We start from the raw sequence: 22,773 nt of genomic DNA, 5'->3' as shown, positions 1-22,773 counted from the left end.
ATTAGCTTTATTGATTTGCTTCTGTTTTTTGAGCGATTGATTTTATGTTTCATTTATTTTAAATTAATAATTATTCTTAATGTAGATAAATTTAGGATTTAAACGAAAATGTATATACATTTTGCAAAAAACACACAGTAGATAAACAGTTTTTTATTATAAATTCACAACTAATGCAAATATTAGTCCGAACATTTCTACCCAATACTCGGTGTTCGGCCGAATATTTGGTTAAAATTTTAACAGGATATTCATTACTTGCCAAAATATGGTTTATCAGTTCATCCCTACCATAAATATATCGGAAATGTATAGGAAATCGGCACAAGATCTGTATCGAAAGAACCTCTCACAATATGTGAAATTATGGATTAATTTTTTTTAAAATCTTATAAAAACTATTGATGGTAGTTGATAACTGTACAAAACAGATACACCATTGTTTTTTAATTAATATTAATAACAATAATAATGTAAGTATAGTATAACCTATAGCTGTAATAATAAATATAATGACATTAATAATCTAAGAATAATGGTCTGGAAATAAAAATTGAACACTTTTATGTTTCGTAAGAAACTTTTAAACTTTCTTTGTTTAAGATTGTTTAAATAGTAACAAGGAAACAGATATGTGGTTTGTTCTTAAATTTTAAAGTTATTTCATATTTAAATTGTTTTGTGTCAATCAAATTAAAATAGAAATTAAATCCAAGTTCTGCAAAATTTATTAACAGAGTTAGTAATTTTTTTATTACTTTGCTTCAATTTCAATGTTGAAAACATTGTTGACTTTACGGATTTAGACAAATACTAAATTCTAACAGAAGTAATCATAATATTTAAAGAAAAAATAATTAATACGACAGTATTCGCAAGTGTTGGAGGCAAAACATTAAGTATAAGCTCTTACTTAAAACAATTGATTAGAGATTTCTAAAGGCACTAAATAATCACTAAAATAAGTATATGCGTTGAAGTTTACTTTTAAAAAATCCTGCAAGGTCACAGCTTTTGAAAAGAATATTGAAAATTAAAACATTATAAAACTTTTAAAACTCTACTAATTTAAAAAGAGAAAAAACCTTGCTGAAATAAAACTACTGACTTCAAATTTACAATACTTTTAAGTTCACTTTTAAAAACTCTTGTAATGTCCTGTAGTTTTTGAAAAGAATATTGAAAATTAATGCCTTATAAAAATTCAAAACTCTCCTATTTTTAAAAAAGAAAAGTCTTGCTGAAATAAAACAACACAATTCAAGATAATGCTTTAAAGTTCACATTTAAAAACTCCTGTAAAATCATATAGTTTTTAAAAAGAATCAAGAAAACTGATGCATTAAAAAAACTTAGAAACTGTAAGTACAACATTTTAAAACGAAAATTAAAACTAATGCATCAAAAAAAAAAAAAAAAAAAAAAAACTTAGAAACTCTACAACAATTTGGAAAAAAAATTGAATCTAATACATAAAAAAACCTTCGGAAAATAACACAATTTGAAAAGAAAATTGAAACTAATGCATTAAAAAAAACTTAGAAACTGTACTACAATTTTAAAAGAAAAAAAATCATGCTGAACTAAAGCAACGCATTTTAAGTTCGGTCAATTATGTTCCTCCATAATGGAGCAGACGTGTTGTTTACAGAATCCTTAGTGTATAAGGGAAAACCGCCACTTTTCACAAATGATAAGTCAATTGATATTCTTCTTCAAATTAGTGTAATTTCCAGTGATTTAATGTTAATAAAACAACCACATCTATTTACAAATTGCTATCGCAGAGTTCTCCTCTTGTGATACCATCATTTATTGGGTTTTAAGAGGTTTATTGATCACAGATAGAAAAATATTTTCTATCCGAATAAAATTTACTTTTAATATCATAAGAACAATATAATTTATTTCAAGATAAAACAATTGAAACTGATCTTGAGCTTAAGTGCACGGTGGAATTACTATAATAAAAGCAAATCAATGTTTTTGTTACTTTACAATCTACAACGCAAAATTTGATGAAAAGAGTTTGAAAAGTAAAAATAAATACACTAACATTTTAGCATGAATGATTGACATCAATTTCTGCGCAAAGTACTTGAAAGAGATATTTAAACAATTTTTGAAAATAGCTTGGGATATTATGTAACTTTCACTGAAATTTGCATCATACATATCTTGAAGAAAGTTACATACATAATTTAAGTAAATCAATATATCTAAGTTTAAAAGCCATTGTTATATTAAGTTTAAAAGCCATTGTTATATTCATTAAATATGTTTTAGCAAGAACTTGTTAACAATTCGGAATATGCAGAATAAACTACATTTTAACTAAGTATGGTACAAATCAACATACAAAAATATAAAAAATAAGACATAAAAGGCTACGTGTTTTAAGAAAATGTTTGTAATTAGTTTTTTGTTTTTATTTAACTAACCAGTTCTGTCTAGTTTTTTTAACTTAACAAGTTATAATATTCAGTAGTATAATGTACATACGTATGAAAGTCTATCGATTTCTTGACGCAGTGTCGTGAAATGTATGAATTGCTGGAAATCCTGTCTAGAATTCCATTTATATTTCAAATCAGTGCCGAATGTACCTAGGCTAAGTTGCATACTAAAAATATAACATTACATCAATTGAGGCAGTGAAAAGCAAAGGGATGCAAGTGCCAAAATTAAAAATTTAGAGACAACCAGTACAAATAATAGATGAACCTCTCCTCTGTCATGGGGCAAGAGATAGTTACTCTAGTAAACCCTGATAGGCGCTGCTATACAGCGTAATTCAGAAAAACTTTTCAATGAAAGTTTACCAGGAACCGCAACTTTAAACGCGTTTCACTCAAAAATATCCACTTACATCCCTATGCTTTGCCTGCCCCTTTTCACTGACTCAATTCACTTAAAAATAAGTACAAATTGTAATAAGCGCAAACTATAAAAACATGCTAATTAAAAAAAAATACAGATGATGTCACCGATAGTTGTTAAATGCTCCGTTCCGAGCATAAACAAATAATTGTCACTTTACACAAACAGAGCAGTTTTGTCTAAATCACATTCTAATTTTTTCAAGTTCTGCCAGATAAATCCTGTACTCAACTAATACGTATTAGCCTCATTGTACAGGACATAACATTCAAAACTCATTTTTTACTTTTTTACTTTTTTTTTTTTTGCTCGTAGTTTTTTTTTTTTTTTTTGGGAGCGGTTGGCATGACAAGAAAAATGCTGTCAGACACATCAACGATGGAAAATCGTCGCGTGACTGTATGACTACTGACAACAGTTAGGCGTCCCTCATCGTAGCAAACTCTTTGGACCCTGATATGTAACAAGTGACAGCTGCTCCTGAAGGACAGGGAAAGTTTTCCAACAATGATCATAAACGAGGAACGGTTTCCATACATTTTCCAGCAAGTTGTACACAAATTACCATGCTTCTTGACAAAGCAGAAAATGGCTATCAGTTAGTAGTAATTTTGTTGACTTTCATCGGCGTTATTTACATTTGGTATCAAATGGTATCTTTTATATCTTTTGTGATGCGACTTCCTTTTATTTATGACCAGTAAAGAGGCGCATGATTGAGGTGAGCATTTATATTTTTCCTTAAAAGGAAGGCATTTAACAAGTTTGAGGAATTGCACTAGTTCAGCCAGAATTTACCTGTGAGAAGGGGGGGGGGACATAACAGATTTCACATTTATGTAAACTACAGTTTATTGAAGTTAAATAAATACCTTTAAGCATAAAAAGTAAAATAAAAAAAACGACAAAAAGCATAAATTGCAGATTACTCAGGGTGCTCCTCTAAGAGCAAGGGCACCCCTCCCTCTAAATATCGCGAAAAAACCCCAAGAAAAAGAGCACCCCCCCACAAAAAAAAAGAAAAATACCCCTCAAAACAACCCCCTCTAAAAATAAAAATGGCGCAGTTTGCACCATGACCCCCCCCCCCCCCTTCAGGTGGGAACCCCAGGATTACTGCAGACACGTGTTTCGACGTTGCAAGGAACGCCGAAACACGTGTGACATCCGACAAAAAAGCTGCAGTAATCTGCAATTAATGCTTTTTGACGTTGTTTTTTCTTATTTTACCGTACATTGGCAGTATGGGTTGAAACTAGCACTGCAATTGGGAAGCATGCCGTCCAAAAAATATTTGTTTCTTTGCTGAAAAAATGTAAATTGGCTTCAAATCACCTTTTCTTTTTGTGAGTTCCCTCAAACATCCTCCCCCCCCCCCCCCCAACAACAGCTTTGATTAAAATCGAGGATTGCGGTTGTAGAGGGTGCCTAAACTGCATCACTAAGAAACCATTTCTCTATTTAAAAAAGTTGCATATTTTCAGGACCTGTTTACCGCAAAGGCCGACTAGGCCTAGACCTGGGGTCCTCCTAAAGGGCACCAAATTTTTTAAAGAACTACGCATAGCATTACAACTATAGGAAAAATTACATGTATTTTTAAAATCTTAATTTTAAAAAATAATGACTTGTCAATTGAAAAAAAAAGTCCTTAAAGGAGGATTTTTATTCACTCAACCAGTCGAATTAACCATATCACAAACAATCAGGGGACTTGAAGGGGATTCATAAATGCACATGATAAAATGAGTTACATAGTTCTGTGATAGAGAAAGAGGCCACAAAAATGCATTCTGACGAGGCCTAAACCTGTAAAACAATCACAGCATTCCGCTACAGAGCCTTCGGAGAGCCTCCAAATTATTGTGAGCCTAGAGCCTAACTTTTAGCTAGTCAGGTCCTGCGCTTTCTTTACTGATTGTACTTATTACGGAAAAGCGTCGCTTTCCGCGCGTTGTATTTAAAAGAAATATACGTCGGAGTAAAATTTTGTGGCAATGATGAACCCAAAAGTTAGCTCTCGTTAGTGCATCAAGCAGGGTTCAGAAACGCAAATTGATATAACCTGATAAAATAGTTCATTTTTTATTACTATTGTATTTATATGTATTTATATTACTATTATATTTGTTCAGTATATTTATACATAAACTTGAGATATTACTATGCTGAGATTTACGTCTTGCATAAAGATATTTATGATGAGAGAAAAAATATAAATAAATAAAATTATAAAGCCCCTGTACTACAGAAACCCTTCTTTTTCGGTCCCTGCAGCACAAGAGGTGTTTTACTGTCTTATATTTTACAACAGGGCATCTAACAAATACGCTCGACGTTTAGTGTTAGTATCGAGGCCTCGCTCACTGAAAGGTTAAAAGTTACAGTCCAGTAAATTATTTTAAAAAAATTTTGTTATACCAACATAGTTTGTGTCGGCAACATTTCAAAAAGGATTCAAACAATTGACACCTGAGAGAATTCCATTATTCTTTTTCAGAATTAAGAACCAGATATAAAAGAAGTAACCCGACACTCATCAGTGAAAGTAAACAATTCTTCGGAATAACAGTTTCATTCGTAACCTAAATTAGCTTCGAAGTGTGAAGCGGAGATGGGAAAACGCGCACGAGCAATGACGTCGCCACCCTTTGGATTTTGACCCGAGCCCGCAACCATGCTTGATTTATGAGCTCATCGCAATTTTTCATGCAACTGCGAGAAAAAGTAATAATTTTTGCTGTCTCAAGAACGATTAACACGTACGAAACTTTTTGATGATGTTTTTTCCCCCATCACGAATTCCTCGGTGTCATACTTTTTCGATAAGTGATGACGGTTTCAGACAGAACAAAGAGATATCCTCTGCTTGAATTTACAAGGTTGAATTAATGTTCAGGCATGAATAGTTAAACTGATTTTATGAAAGAAAAAATGAATGAACGAAAAAGAAACTGAAAAGGAAAGATGTCTTTCGACAGTTGAGAAAAACTTTCGAGTATGGTGTTCATTGGGGATCATTGTTGCCAAACGTCCCGGATTTTAAGGGTGTCCCTTCTTTTGAAAAACTGTTTTGCGTCCCGGGGGAACTTTGATACGGGACGTCTAAAGTCCCTTATTTCAGCTGAGGTAGGCTTGTCAGATTTCCGAAATAAAACCGGGACACCAAAATACCGGAGGGTAGGGTTTTTGATTAAAATTACTATCTGGAGGGGTTTTTTGGTCAAAAATACCTCCAGGAGGAGATTTTTTGATCAAACATACCTACTGGAGGGGTTTTTTTGGGTCAAAAATAGCTTCTTAAAGGGGTTTTTTGATCAGAACAGCCCTTTCATACGCATAAACTACTGTATTAGAATTTGCATTTATGTCAAAACCAATACCTCTAGGGGATGTTTTAACCCGCCTCCCCCCCTTCACTGCGCCACTCCACATGATATCACAATATATGAAGAGAAATTTCAACCCCTTCAAAACTAACTTCGAAACAAAACAACTGTAAGAGAATTGTTGAATGATGTAACAAGCTGCGTACAGACAGTCAACTTTTTTTTTTTTTTTTAAATAAAGAGTAGAAAACTTATTTCACAACCTTGCCAGGAAAGTGCAACACTGAGCTTTCACGTTCATTTTTTTGAAAAAAAAAATGAAATGAAATGGTGCAAAGTTTAGCGATATAGATGAAAGTTACCCAAAACAAATGTAAGCACATCTGACCGCTGAAGGCAACCCACCATTTTTTAAGTAACATATCGAACAATGCTGAATAGAGGAAACAACATTCTGAGCAAAAAATGAAAAACAGCAGCACGAGCTCGCAAAATTTAACTCGCAAATTAATGTTATGAGAAGATTAAGTTTTTAATGCAACATTCATAAGGCTTACTTCGACGATTAAAATATTTTTTTTTTGCCACACCTGTCGGAATCCGATCAAACGATTCGAATGACTGAGAATTCCCACTGTCATTTGTCACATGTCGCTCACTGTGCTTCGCACCAAAAGGAAGAAGAAAATGATTTCTTGGCTTTTGGTGGTCTGTTAAGTCCGGAATATAGAAAAAAATAAACTAACATGGACTTTAAGCTCATCTTTAAGAAGGTATCGGAACGAAAGATTTATGCTTGACTTCCCGATTTCGATACAAAGGGGCCCGCTTATAAGTAATGCTCCAGTAACGTTCTTGCATGAAACATAAAAGAAAATGGCGCACATTAGAGACGAGGCAATAAAATTTCGTTTATTAGTTTGCAACTGATGAAAAACTTCAAAGAACCGCAAATTTTGTTCGTTGTACCCGGAATTCGGTTGTAACGGGATTCAAGCAATGTACGACAATGACAAGGGAACTGAACATCTATAACATCTATTTTGTTTAATTATCCGTTCCATTGGTATTTGCTGCAATGATTTTCTACTGTACGTTGCTTACAAAAATAAATAACTTAATATATATAAATTTTAAAAAATCGTGCAGAAATATTTTTTGTTTCACTTCAGTAGAGTGGGATAGTGAGGTGATGGTATAAGCCTAGTTTACGAATTGGTATCCGAAGTTCAGGTCTAGCCTACTCCACAGGTCCAAAGACCTGGTCCTTGAATCTGAAAAAAAAAAAAAAAAAATCGCTAACGATCAAATGGTTCAAACTTAAAAAAAAAATATTAATTTGAAAATCTGGCATCTTGAATTCAAATTATGTTTTTCGCAATCACGAGCGTGTGTGTATGAATGCGCGTGTGTTTGTGTAGGCACATGTGTATGTGTTTGTGTAGGCACATGTGTATGTGTTTGTGTAGGCGCATGTGTGTGAGTGCGTGTGTATGTATGCATGCATGTGTGTGCGTGTTGTGTACGTGCGCGTGAGTGTGTATGTAAGCATATGTGTTTGTGTCTGTGTGCAGGCATGAGTGTGTGTATGTGTGTGTGTAGGAGTGTGTGTATGTAGGCATATGTGTTTGTGTCTGTGTGCAGGCATGAGTGTGTGTATGTGTGTGTGTGTGTGTAGGAGTGTGTGTTAGTGTCTGTGCGCAGGCATGAGTGTGTGTATGTGTAGGCGGGTGTGTATAGGATATGGACGCAACCTGAAGACGGTTTTCGCAAGAGGAGCAGCATGGTGAGGCCGGTCGACGCGACGGTGGTGCTGGCAGAGGGTGCTGGTGGGAAAATAAAACGATAGGAACTCAAAACAGTCAAATGAGAACAATAAGCAATCGTGATTGCTCAAAAAAAAAAACAAAAAAAAAAACGTTGTTATAACGTATATCCAACATTCTTTATTTCCAAATTTTAACCAATATCTGCGAAAAGTAAGCAAGTAAAATAAAAATCGGATGATAAACTCATATGACAAGATGTCGGTTTAGGGATGAGAGGTTGAACGGATACTCAAACCCTGGTAAAAAGTTCTTCCTAGTCAGGCTGAACCCATATATAGTTCACTCCTGAAGTTCCATTAGTACATTTTTTAAAGTAGAAAATTCTGAGCTATAACGTTCAAAAATAATTGATCATTAAGACACTTGTGATTAAAATGTCCATTTTGAACTTCAAAAGTAGTTCTTGAGTAACATTATTGCCTCTCTTAAACGATGTATAAGAAATGATATTGCTTTTTGTGATCCTTAGGTAGCGTCACAAAATTTACCAAATTCATGAAATTCTTCTGAAATACATTCTATCCAAGCTATATGTACCACAATTATTCGCTACGACTGAAAATTCATCACCTCGATGATTATGGTTTTTGCACCTCACAAGTTGTGAATTTCGATAATGAATACTGAATTCTATTAATTAAAAACAACAATTCGATCATTTGATACAAAAGGAACAGCGAGAGTTGTCTACAACGCACTGCAATTACATTTCATGTTTTTTTTAAATCAATTTAAATTATTACTTAAAAACATTAAATGATTTTTATGAAACATTTCACGGACATTAGACCCATGTTAGAAATGAATACATGTAGTAAACCTTGCTTCCCTAATACACACGAAAGCTGATAGATGGCGCTCTAAGCCGCCATTGTGTAGAGATCCTCAGGATCCCTACCATTGTAGTGACTTTATGTGCCTCTGTAATGTAGGACAATTTTCTTTGGCGACATATTTGTCTACCTGGAGCATTTATGATGATATAAAAAGGTACTCATTGCTTAGTGTGGAAAAATGCACTCAATAAAATGTGGGAGGTAATGCACAATTTATGCTAGCACTTATTTTTGACGATTATTATGAAACGACTTGCTCTTTTGAAAGCTCAATTCATAAAATCTAAAACAAATGCTAGTACTATATGGAAAGGAATAAAATTTTTAATTATTCAGTTCTTGTGGTTTAATATAACATGTTCTCTTCGATTCAAATGCAGTAACTAAAAAACTTTGGTAACGTATAGGGGTGTCCCTCTTCCCGGCGTTCCTTCACGTCCCCCCACTCCCCTCCCAACTACAGCGCTGCCCCTCTCCAGATAGTAAATCTTGGCTGCGCTTAGTGGAGTCAATTCACAACAAAATCAAATGCAGCATCTTTTTTTTAAAAGCACTTCTATTATATTTGGCCTGACTGTCACGGAGAAATCTGCGTCCTGGTTTTGCTTCTATCTCTGCAACTAGAATACTTAGAGACTTCGGGATTTCACTAAATGATTTGCTTAATCTTAAGGTGCAACTTAGCACTGAAAAATTAAAATTCTAAAATAAAATTATTATTTCAGTTAGGAAGGAAAACAGCAAATTTCATGTAATTTTATTCTTAAATGTTTAAATATAAAACTCATCGTTACAAATTTTGTTGTCTTGTAACAGTAATGTTAAAAGCAATCATAAATGAGCATTTTGAATCAAGGGTTCTCTGAAGAAAGCATGAAATTAGCAAGCATAAATCTTAGAGAAGAACAAGGATTAAATTTTAGTGCCAACTGCTTCAGGGGCGTAGCTAGACCCGACTTTCGGGGGGGGGGTTCTTCTTTTACACACACACACACACATATATATATATATATATATATATATATATATATATATATATATATATATATATATATATATATATATATATATATATATATATATATAAATATATATATATATATATACATTTTTTAGTATTAAAGAAATGAGAGGGAGGTGTATCTTACATACTGTGGAAAGGGGTGACCCTATTCCGATACTTGTGTCAAACAAAACAAAAGCAAGGAATTTTTTATTTTTTTAATGTTGTGGAAAATTCAACTTTTTTTTCTTTTTTCTTTAATTTAAATTGAAATTTTCTAGCATTCTCTTGTCAAAACCAGTCTTTCCAAATCAAGGGGAAATCAAATATCTGATGAGCGTGTTCCGTTAATTTCAGTGTGACTGCTTAATTTAGAGGCTAACACACATCTACAAAAGCTGGCATCCTTGAAAGCTAATAGATACTTCCATTTCTGCCTGTAAATTGGATGTTTGACTTTCAATCTCATCGGTGGTCAGACTATAAAGACTATTTTTACTAACTTGGTTTGTACTAAAAGTATGAAATAAAATAAAAAAAGACTTCTTGAATTATAACCCACAAAAAATAAAATTGCTTTTCATATCGGTATATTTATATGTTGCTTTTTATGTATTTACATTTATGCTAAATCTAAAGCAGTTAATAAAATTTGAGTAAAAAAAGTTAGGGAAGAAATATAGGCGGTAGAAAGTTATTCGCTCAAATGCATACCATCTGTTCTCCTCTCAAGTCTTTATTTTTAATTTTATTAGCCGCTTTAGAATTTACATAAATATCTATTTGAGAGTGCAACAGCAATTTTCGGGTATTATAAACATAAGTCTCTTTTTTTTTTCTACTTTTTAATCCGAACCAAGCTAATAGAAATAATCTAGATTCATCTCGTTTTTAAACATTTTATTCATGTAATGCTATGCAGTTTTTCTTTCGAATTAAAATAAAATTATCTTCAGAAGGGCCCGATGGGACTGATGTTGCTTTGCAGACTGTACTTCGTTTTCTTCAGACGACGTTAACTTTCTCTTTTTAGAGCAATCCTTTTCGTCATTTTAATTTTTTTTTTTTTGGTTGAAAAAAGCTTGTTATCGGTCTTGCTCGCTTCATTATGCAACAATTTTCACTTAGAATGTACTATTTTAAACAGACTGTACGTTTCCAAAAGAATATGCAGTAAATACTGGATGAAAAATCAATGTGATTGCAATGGATACTCTGGTTAGCAAAGGTCGTTTTGACTATGACTTATGACACACACGAGATCAGACCAACAAAAACCTCTATCGTGTCGAATTCCGGTTATGCTATCATTTTCGGATTCAAAGCCCAATGATCTTTAAAGCAGCAAACAAAAACATTTTCTTCAACTCAGAAACAGAGGAATTGTCTTCAAGAGCTTAGGAGGCAGTGGAAAAAAGGGAGAAATGCGTTCCACGAATAGGCTTTCCAGGAAGATTAACCAAAGGACAGTCGTTTCGCGCACTTTCTTGGAAGAAGAGTAAAGGGGTGAAATTCACAGGTTTGAAATGTTAAGATGAACATTTCAATTTCATGTTTAAAGATCATTCAAGTTAAAAACCATTTCGCTCTGTTATCCGGATTAGTACTGTTCTTTGGTAGCTCTCTTTCTTAAAATTGTGATTCCTTAGAAAACCGAAATGATAGGAGTGAAAAGAAAGTAAAAGTTTTTTTCAAGTGATGAAAAAAGGAAAATATTAGAATACTGAATAAGTTAGATTTGCTGCAATTGCTAACCTCAAGAGCATAAATAATGAATCCAAAAAAAAAAAAAAAAAAAATCAGGGACCAAAAAGTAATAAAAGACTTCTTCTTGAAAAAGATATGCTTAAAGTTTCTTTTACTGTCAAAATGATTCCTTAACCTCTCAATAAAGCACTAAATAATGTAATAATAGAATAAATACCTAACAAAACTAATAAAGAGGAATTTTAATCAAGAGCCCACGTTGTCTTTAGTATCGATTTCAAATTTTCACCATCATATTTCAAATTTCTATAAAAAGTCTCTTAAAGCCCCCGTATTTCAAAACGTCTTTATCTCGATTTTTTTCTTTAATGTGAAATTCGAAATATACAGATTCGACTGTATGCAATATTCCCACTGCGCGGCTCATAAAATTAAACATATTTAACAATTTGCAGAATCAATGATAAACAAAGGCTGCATATACGTGGATTTAACAAATCAATCTCATTTCTAAAGCGAAGTGTCAACTTTCACTCAATTATCAAAAAATTGTCGCAGCAGAGGAAGGCGGCTTTATGCTTGAGGGTCACACATGGAGCAGATTTTCAATGGCATGGGGGGGGGGGGAGCGAAATGAATTTTTGACCTTTGTTACTCAGAAAAAGTCGTTTTGATTTTTTTTCTTTTTCTTCTTTTTTTTCTTTCTCTTCCCTCTTTTTCTTTCTTTTTTTTGAGACTAACGTTTCGGGGGGTTGGGGGGTTGTCCCCAAACCCCCCCCTAGCTACGCCCCTGAACTGCTTAAAGTTTTAGACACGTATATAGGTTTTCTCCCTTTTAGTACCGAGCATTTATATGAAAAAATAAGGTGAAGTTTCGTAAGGTTAAAATTATTCTATTTCTGAAATACATTTACACTAAAAAGAATAAAATAACAGATTTTTTTTTTTTTAAATACCAAGCACTTTTAATAATGCATTCAAAAGGACAAAATAACTTTTCTGGGTCAGAAAGGACAAATTAGGAATTCCTGTAGTTTTCGAAAATTCAAAGAAAATGACACCACAAACTAAGAAATGTGCGGTTCTAGTCATTTCAAACCAAACTTTCCCAATAAGAAAAATATGCATGTTTCAACACTCAAAGCTATGATTGAAAGCTAGATAATGATAATTAAATTCTCTTCATGACTTGAGCCACACTTTTCTTCGTTTGTGGTGTCATTTTCTTGAAATTTTCGAAAACTACAGGAATTTTTAAACTTTCCTTTCTGACCCAGAAAAGTTATTTTGTCCTTTTGAGTGCATTATGAAAAGGGCTTGGTTTAAAAAAAAAAAATCTGTTATTTCCAGCAGCATTGATTATGATGAGCTTGAATGTGATGTAACTGAACTTCAGATGTACCTGGACACATTAAAACGCTTTACTCGTGGATACGTATATTACATTACAAAATCATTTTATAAAATAAGGAAAAAATAATCATACATGAAATCTTTGAAATTGTGTTGAGCATTATTTTTCAGCCAAGTAGAATGGGAGTGCCAACTCAAATTTAGCGAGAAGTCAAACCAGAGGGATTAGGAAAACATTATTTCGCAGAAAACAACTGAGATATCGAAAAATTAGATCAGGCTTCACGTGAAAAGTAAAGAATTCCACGAGAAATAACTTCGTCATTATCCGAAAAAAAAAGAGAGAGAACAATCCATCTAAATGGTATTGATGGTTAAGAAGCTACCCAGAAGTGAATGCTGGTAGCAAAACGATGCATCAGATAACTGATGATAAAAATGATTCTGAAAAAGTACTATTAATTGGGTGGGGGGGGGGGGGCTCATAGTGCACACTGCTGCATTGAATGAGGATATTTTGAGGAGCATATATTTGTTTTCTCGTGGTGTCTCGTTCTTGTCTGTGCTCCGTTGTTTATGGGGCGCGCCATTGCTTTTGGGGCATGGGAAGATCTGTATGTCAGTGGCGTAGACAGGGGGATAGGGGTTATACCCCCCCCCTGATGCAACAAATTTATATGTATGAATACATGTATGCAAGGGCCTAAAATTGTGCTTTTCGGACTTCAATTTCAAAACATTTCATTTGAACTTTCACCAAGAAAACTCGCTACACCACTGCCGTCTAATACACAGGAAAAAGAATTCGCTTCAAAACGAATCTGAAATGTAAGCAATCGATCAATCCAAAATGAAATATTTCATTGAAGAAAAATGAATAAAGGATAGCTTAAGGGAAGGAAGATGATAAAAAATCGTAACCAAAAAAAAAAAACGTACAATTATTCTAAGTTTACAAGCAATGCCAGATCCTGCAACTTTGGAGAGGGGGTGGGGGTTGCAGGACTTTTCATAGTTATATTAACCGCTTAGACTATTTTCGCAATAATATTATTTACAAGTTTTAAACAAAAACAATAAAAAGAGTAACTTATACTATTAGAAGCAAACATTGTAATTCCGTTCTTGTAGGATTGTAAAATGAGAAGAAAAACACGAATAAACTCGTGATACATTTGACTAACTTGTTTTCATTATTCTTTCAAAACTATTGAATGAATATTTACGTGCTTTAATGGCAAATACATAAGCTTGAATCAAGGTACTTGGTGGACATAAGTATTTAATTTTACATAATCTAAAAATTTTCGTAGATATAGTTGTTTGATATTGAGGAAAAACTAACACCCAGGGCTTAAAGATTCAAATTTAAGAGAAAAGAAGGCTCTCTAAGAAGCAAAATTAATGGTCACCCTCAGCCACAAGGCTACTAGAGTGTCTGGGAGAGGATCTAAGGATTTTCGGCGGGAAACCTGCCACCTCGCCCGGAATTTTAGCTCTTCAACCGATTATTCGATCAAGCAAGTGTTAGTTAATTATCGTTCTTGTTGGTTGAAAATCATTGAAAATATGAATGAGACTTTTCCATATTAAGATGAAAGTTGAAATCTTAAATACTCAAAACTCAGTCTTCAAAAACGATTTAAATCGATGTAATTCAGCACCATTGTTATCGTAAAATTCCGAAATCTGGTAGATGTCGACATTAGCCGGTGAATATCAACATTTACAAAGGAAAGATATCGGTGATAAACCGAATATTTTTAAATGAATCCCTGGTGAAAGTCGACATTCTCCCTTTTCGGTCTTTCACTGAAACAGCTTCTTTTGCAGGTCGAAATGATATTAAATTTGGCAGCGATAAGATTATTCCAACAAGGAACACCTGCGCAACTAGCATTTTCTTCTGGAGGAAGGGGTATAACATTTCTTAATTTTCTGGGGGAGGGAGGGGTTCTACCCCACCGACATAAACCTTTTCAGTCACTGCAGGGTAAAGACTTCTCCTAAATACTTCAAATCTTTTCATTTTCCTGAAGCTATTCTTCATTTCGCTCCTTAAAACCAGACAATTCCCTCCAACGACACTGTGATCTCTTCTTATCTCTTGGTATAGAAAATATGAAATAGCAACTTTGTTGCTGCCTATCGTAGTTCCATTTCAACTTCTTTAAACTACAACTGACATCGGTAATTTTGATTTGCTCCCTTATATCAGCTAAGAACCCTATCGTTCTTGAATACCTTGAATTAAAAAATTAATACCCAGACGAATTATCAAAAAGCGTATGTTAAAAACAATTATAATCTGACGCCTTGTATTGCTTCCGCACTTATTGTAATTCGTAACTCCAATAAACTACAGGGGGCGCTGCAGCCACTGTCTAATGGCGTATGAAAAAGGTAAAACAAACACATGCCGTAACTTATAACTTGCTTTGACGCTTAGTGAATGACAATTATTTTTCATCTTGTTTGTGGGAAGCTTTCTTTTTACCCCAATGAAAGCACGTGGGATGGAATGTTTTACCCTTTTCTTTAGTATTGTTAATCACCGCAAGGTAGCGTATTCGAGCTCTGGAGTTACGAATACATTCTTTCAAACCTTAAAACTTTTTCCAAACTCAAGTCATGTTTTATTCATTTTTATTTCACTTAGGTTTTTTTTTTTTTGAAAAGTCTTAGAAAAAGAAAAAAGAATGAAGAAAAGATGTTGAGTAAAATTTTAATAATCAGGCATTTTTTTCTTGAAAACTGCAATTATAAGTCCAATAATAATTAAGTTTAGTGCAAAATAGTAGAAATATTTAAAAGAAAGTTTAAAACGAAAGATATTACAAAATTAGCATATTTTTTAAGGGTGTATTTGAAAAAAAAAATATAAAGTGATATTGTTTGATAAAAAATAAAAATTAAAAAAAATCGAAATAAAAAATCAACTATTTAATTGCAATAAGAAATCAGTTTAATAAATAATTATCATGAATCAATAAATAAAATAATTTGTTAGTAACTAAATGATTGCAAACTAGTCTTTCATAAACAGCGTTTTTTTTTTTTTTTTTTTTTTTTTTTTCAAATTTCCGTACAGATTTTCCAGAGAAAATACAAAATTTCAAAAATTATTCAGACGTTACGATACACATTTCATTCATTAATTTAAACTAGGAGTGAAGAATGAATGATTCATGGCGGTTACAGTTACCGAACGCCGACCATATGCATTCTGTTTCAAGAGAATTTGTAGCGTCTTCGTTTAAATCAGCATACATTAAAAAATTACCATAAGTAAACAAACAACTCGGCACGCATTTGCGTGAATATAATTTGATTCTCCCTTGCTTTTAAAAGCACTTAAAATTAATAATGCATTCTACTTGACATCATTATGCGCATACATTATGCAAATTTTTACTCCGAGGGGAAATTTTCAACTCATTCGCTTTTAAAAGATCGCAAATCGTTCGGAAACGGAAAACATCATTCATTAAATGGTGTGCCGAAGATGTTCCAAATTTGATTCCAAAGCTGTTGATGAGAGTAATTACAAACTTTAACACGTGGAATTCGCCTCTAACAATGTATAAAGCTGAATATTTATGGTATTTAATCACTTTACAAAATATCATCAGCATTTTAAACTTTTAAACAATCAGTTTTATTTAAATTTTGAACAACAAGCCGAAGCAGTTTTCTAGTTATCAAAAATAAATTTTGAGATATTTAAGCAGAATTTATCACACGTTTATTTCTTTGCATTTTTTTTTTTTTTTTTCGTTTAGATGAATTTTAAAAAAGATATTTTCTTTTTTATTTTTTCAATTAAAAGAATTTTCATAAAGCTTGACGATACGGCTGATTATGCCACTGCAAATAAGCATGGAAAAATGAAGCTACTTTTTTTGTCCTCGTATTTTCTGAAAGTAGTAGTTGTTATTATTAGTTTTGATTAAAAACTCGGAGCAATTACTTAGTAACTGATTTTCTCAAGAACAAACAATTATACATTAACACTTTGACTTTTTTATTGCAATATTTGGATATTTTTCAAAAAAAAAAAAAGTTGAGAACACAAAAATCTTTGCAGGAAAGTTGTAGATTGCCGCACAATCTTAGAAAATTATTTAATTTAATAATATGTTACATATCGAATTTTATAACTGCTTATAATGCAATACCATTAATAATATAAAAAAAAAGAAAATCAAATAGTTATTGAAATATAAATTTGAGCTAATCAATATATGAGCTTTTATTTTTCAACTACATTTTTTAACACATATTTTAGCTCTATTAGTACTACTAATGCTAGGTTTGGATATTAGAGCACTTTTGTATGGAGCACGAAACTTGATTAAAAATGTAATAATAGAGACATAAAAGGGAAAATGGCATACAGAATCTAAGGCCAAGAATCCAAGGGCACACATCTAAGGCCAAGTTATAAGATACACTACTGGCCAAAAGTATTGCAAGCTTGAGAGGCTACTAACATTCTTCAAAGAATAAGCCCAAAAATATTTGTCTTGAGATTTTTTTATTTCCAATATATTAAGTAATAAATTAGTTTAAAGACAGCATATGAAAGAATAAGCCCAAATATATGTCTTGAAATTTTTTAATGCCAATATTAAATAATAAATTAGTTTAAAGACAGCATATGATTTAGTAATTGAACAAATGATATTAAAAAATAGCATACAAAAAAAAAAAAGATATCAGAAACAGAATGCATTTTGATTCCCCCGACAGAAAATCAAATTAAGAAACAATTTCAAGTTCTCTGGGGCAGAAAATATTAGAAATGAGTGTAACTGACTGTCTTCAATCACATCAGCATCACTTTCAGTCATGAAATCCACAAGATTTTTCAATCACTTTTTTCGGTATTTCACAGTGCCAATAATTAGTTATTTCCCCCTGAAGCTAGTTTTGATCAGGGATGATTTAGAGACACTTTAGGGGAAAAACGAGGGGGGAGGCGGATATTCTTAAAAAATGCTAGATTTCTCAAACATAAAATACTTTGGGTGATTAGTTTTAGTCTTTTGCGTGCACAGCGGTAGATATATAGAGGGCGACACATTCATTCTTTGTTACCTTTGATTTATGTTAATTATTTTACATCGGCTACGCTAAATGCTATGAAATTTCAAAGAAAGTCAAGTAACAAAACTCTAAAAAAAAAAAAAAAAAAGGCCAAGAATGATTGAAGTTCAATCATTATTTATTGCCATGCTAGAGATAATTAAATTAATCAAGAATTAAACTAGCAATTGTGCTTTATATGCGATCAGTGTGATGGGGATTCAATGGCGGCAATTTTCATCTTGCCCATGGGTGATGAAAATGTCAATACAACTCCAATCAATATCATAATAGTTACAAGAAAATGCTTGCTAGATTTAATATTGAAAGAAAACCATTCTCTGCAGAAATTCCTTGTTCATTCGACCTACAATCAGAGTTGCTTCATTGCAGTTATGGCAAAAAAAATCGTATGATGAAATGCTAATTTATTATTGTAGGAGAGTAAGGAGAGTAGTTTATATATATAACCATGTGTCCGTTTCAAGGGCGCCCATATGGGGAGGAGGGCAAGTGGGGGCTCAAGCCCCCCTATGAAATTAGAACTTCCTTGCTTTTAGTACTTCTTTCTTTGCAAAAATGTAAAAACATTTCTTCTCCATCCAGAAATGAATAAATTATTTTAAAAGTCAAATTTTAATAACTCTAATCTGTACTGAAATCGGTTTCTATGGGGAAAATATCCTGCTAAACCATGGGGAAAATATCTGAGCCCCCCCTCCCCTTAAAATTTTGCATATGGGCACCCTTGGTCCGTTTATCTTCACAAGTTATAAAGCAAAAGTGTGAACACAATTCTTTTGAATTCATCCAATCAAAATTTCAGACTAAATTAACTTATGCTTAAAAACTTTATATAATAGAAATCTCTTATCACCCCTTTAAGAAAACGTTTTGCTTTAATTAACTTTTACAATTGAGAATTCTTCTTTCTCACATTTATTTTCTATTTTATTAGCTAATTCAGTTTGAGGTATCATGAAACAAACAATCGAATAAATAAAATGCTATCCTAAATGAAATATCATGTATCATATCTGCCTAATAATATCGGAACAGTAAAATTCAGAAAATCACATCAAAATGTACAAATAACAGTTGCACTTGCTTTTAATTTCATTAACATCAAGCAGGAAAATTTGTCCAGTTTCGGTAAATGTTAAATGTATTGGAAATACGTGATAACCAAAACGATCGGTGTTTTATTGTATGCATACGACAGAAAACATCAAAACTAGTAATCGAACCATTATAGAATAAGTTAGCAATTTAAAAAGCTTCTAGATTTTGAAACAAATAATAGCGCATCGTTACTGTGTATAGAATTACTCCTTGAAGATATATTAAAACTTTTTTGCTATGACACTACTAAAAAAAATCAACACATCTGATCCGGTGCTTCTAAAAATAAATGTATGGTACATACTTCAAGCAATTTTTATTCCATAATAGAACTGCGTTTATGCACAGTTCTATGCTTAATATTTTATTTTTAAAAAGAAATTATACCATACTCTTTGCAAAAATTCTTAACATTCATTTTTCGAATTTTTTAAGAAAATGCTTTTTAGATCTGTTAGGTCAAATATTTGTTAAATTTAAGATCTAAAACGGTCTATAGGATTAAAAATTACTTTATTTTATTACACTTTTTGCTTTATAACCATTATCATTTCGTATTTTATTAATATATCAACAGGAAAAAATGTGAAAGGAAAACAATTTCAGTGAATTATGGATAGATTAAATACAAATAAGATGGTATAATTATGAAAGATTTTAAGTAAAACTGAACGAATTAACTCCATAGTCCCAGACTTGCACTAGGCACTTTGTACCACGATGAAAATCGGCACAATTGCTCTTCTATAGCATAGAGTAACAATAATAAATTCATCACAATTTTTTATTTAATGTTAATAAAATTTATGAATTAAAATTAAAATGCAGCTGTGTTTTGAGCAACGTTTAGTTCTACAATAGACTAAAAGTATCATCGAGAAAGCCAAAGCACAGAAAAACATTAAAAATCATCATAAGGAATGAAGAATATATGGAGCGAACAAAGTGACACAGTTCTTTTGCACACGGTGTTAGCAATATTCACTTTGGAGTAATAGCATGAGGTTCTCTGCGAAGTTTTGGCACTTAACAGAGAAAAAAACAAGACATCAATAACAAATGGTGAAACAAAAATAATATCTGGGTTAATTTGAACCACATTTGAAGAATGATTTACTTCTTTAACTTGTGAAAAGTTGAGCTGGATTTTCGAGAAACAGAACGCTGTATAGTAAGGGAAACTTGGTTGTGCACCTTTCTCAGACAAAATGATGAAATTTATTTCACAAGAAATGACGAACTTCAGTTTTTTGAGAAACGTAACAATCTGATGCAAGCATTATTTTTAAGCGGTAGTAGTTATTAATTTTTTGAGGACAAACACTAGAAATTATAGTAATTGATGGGGAGCAATAATAAATAGGTCATGTAGTATCAAAAGCAACTCTAAACAGGCGAACTTATTCATACTAAAAAATACTGTTAAAAGATGAAAATCGCTTACCTTTGCACTTGAATGCTGGGAATTCGGATCTGATGCCACACACTGATAACAGGGGAGATCGGGGTCTCTTTTCTCATCGAAACTGGACCCCACTCCTTTCAATTCATTATAAGAGGAGGACCGCAGATTGGCACACAAAAAAAGAAACAACTCTTGAGTTTTATAAGTCGCATCTCTCCCGTTTCCCTCCTCTGCCAGAGAGGAAGGGGATCGAGCGGTCCGTGTGTGGGGGGTCCACGTGAGAAGGTAATTCGTTCACTTGTAGGGCACCTGCTGTCCGTGGGGGCGCCCCAGCAGCGAGAAGAAGAACTGTGTATGCGGCAGGGGCTCGCGGTCGGGCGGGATTTCGTCGTCGTAGGGATGGACGGAGTCCGCGGCCCCGGCCGCGGGTCAGTGGGCCGCGGCCATGGAGTGCGGGGGCGGAGGAGGCGACTGCATGAGGTTGCTGGGGCTGTGCGCGTGCAGGGGGCTCCCGCCCATCATGAGTCCGCCGTCGCCGCCGCCCCCCATGGGGTTCCCCATATTGTTCATGGGCGGCGTCATGCGCTTCTCCTTCTGCCGCCGGTTGCAGAACCACACGCGCACCACTTCTTTCTCCAGCTGCAGGCTGTCCGCGAGGCTCGCGATCTCCTGGGCCGCGGGCTTGGGCTGCTTGTGGAAGTGGTTCTCGAGGGCGCCCTTCACGGACACCTCGATGCTGGTGCGCTTCTTCCGCTTGCGCCCCTGCGCCGCGATCTTGTCGATCGAGGTCGGCGATCCCGTCGTCGAGTCGGCCTCCTCGAGCCACTTGGCCAGCAGCGGCTTCAGCTTGCACATGTTCTTGAAGCTCAGCTGCAGCGCCTCGAACCGGCAGATGGTGGTCTGGCTGAACACGTTGCCGTACAGGGTGCCCAGGGCCAGCCCCACGTCGGCCTGCGTGAAACCCAGCTTGATGCGCCGCTGCTTGAACTGCTTGGCGAACTGCTCCAGGTCATCGGAGCTGGGGGCCTCCTCGCCCGGCAGCCCGCCGAGGGGTCCCCCCAGCCCCGGCCCGCAGTCGTCCGGGTGCCGGTGGTGGTGGTGGTCCATGGGGTGCGGCTCCTCGTGGTGGTGATGGTGGTGGTGCTCCGGGTGGTGCTGGGGCATCTCGCGCATGGCCGGGTGCAGCTGCTGCGCCCCCAGCATGCCGTTCATGCCGTAATGGTGCTGCAGGTGGTGTTGGGAGGCGCCGCCGCCACCGCCCATGCCCGCCATGTGCGGCGAGGAGGCGAGCGGGGAGTGGTGCCAGGGGTGCGAGGCCGCCATGTGCTGCGGCGGACGGTGGTGCACGGCGTGCAGGTCCGGCGGCTTCACGTCCTGGCCGGACGAGTGGAGTCCGGGCGGGGGCATGGCGGCCGACCACGCGTCGTTGTGCGGCGGCAGGCTGACCCAGTGGTGCTGGGGCGCGAGGGCCGCGTGGTGCCCGTTGTGGCTCTGGTGGTGCTGGGGCGGCATGTACTTCATCTCCGGGGCGTCCCGGGCGTAGGCGGCTATCGACTGCGAGGTCGCGACCTGCATTCCGCCACCGGGGCTGTCTGGCTGGCCGAGCGAGCTCACCAGGCCGGCAGACGAGAGGTGGTACGGGCTGCTCGAGCTTGCCATCGGTCGCAGGAAGAGAACAACATCTCAGCTCGGCGAGCGTCGCCGCGTGTTGTGAGCGGGAGAGAGTCGATCGGCGGATGGCTGGACTCGCTCCGCCCCCTGGTGACGTAGCGGCGCACCATTGGCCGGGGTGGGTCGATTGGCTGTTACAGGTCGCGGCTCTCGAAGGTCGTCCGGGGCGGAGTCACACGCCGGAGATGGATGGCCCTCTGTAAACAAGGGGGACCGACTTCACCTGCTGTCACGTGCTCCGCTCACTTGTCCCTGCAAAGAGAGAGAATAAAACTCCTTGTGAGGGGGAAGTAGTTTACAAACACCAGCCTTCTCTTCCACTCATCGCACCGCGTTGTCGACGACGCGAGTTGTAAACAATGCAACGCGCTCATAAACGCCCTCGTGAGACCAATCCCGTACAACTGCAGATGAGTGGACAGTACGTCTCTCTTTTAAGTTGTGTCTATAATATCTTCACGATCGAGACACAAAAGTTAAAAAGACCAATAAAAGTAATATGCTGTTTAACATTTAATAAATTGTCCAGTCCCCTCAAATTCAAAATGAA

General features: G+C 35.3%; 1 protein-coding gene across 1 annotated transcript in view; it reads right to left on the bottom strand.

Moving 5' to 3' along the window:
• LOC129225074 (silk gland factor 3-like) overlaps positions 1-22,379 on the bottom strand; it is a 61,556-nt gene extending 39,177 nt beyond the window's left edge. Inside the window, exon 1 of the mRNA XM_054859623.1 lies at positions 20,592-22,379. Coding sequence (XP_054715598.1) covers positions 20,982-22,211 — 1,230 coding nt within the window. The 5' untranslated portion in view covers positions 22,212-22,379 and the 3' untranslated portion in view covers positions 20,592-20,981. The remainder of the gene's footprint in view (positions 1-20,591) is intronic.
• Between the last annotated feature and the right edge of the window lie 394 nt (positions 22,380-22,773).

This window comes from Uloborus diversus, chromosome 6, assembly GCF_026930045.1.
Source record: "Uloborus diversus isolate 005 chromosome 6, Udiv.v.3.1, whole genome shotgun sequence".
Lineage (NCBI taxonomy): Eukaryota > Metazoa > Arthropoda > Arachnida > Araneae > Uloboridae > Uloborus > Uloborus diversus.
Note: the sequence above shows the minus strand (reverse complement) of the source record. Positions and strands in the feature narration are given on the sequence as shown.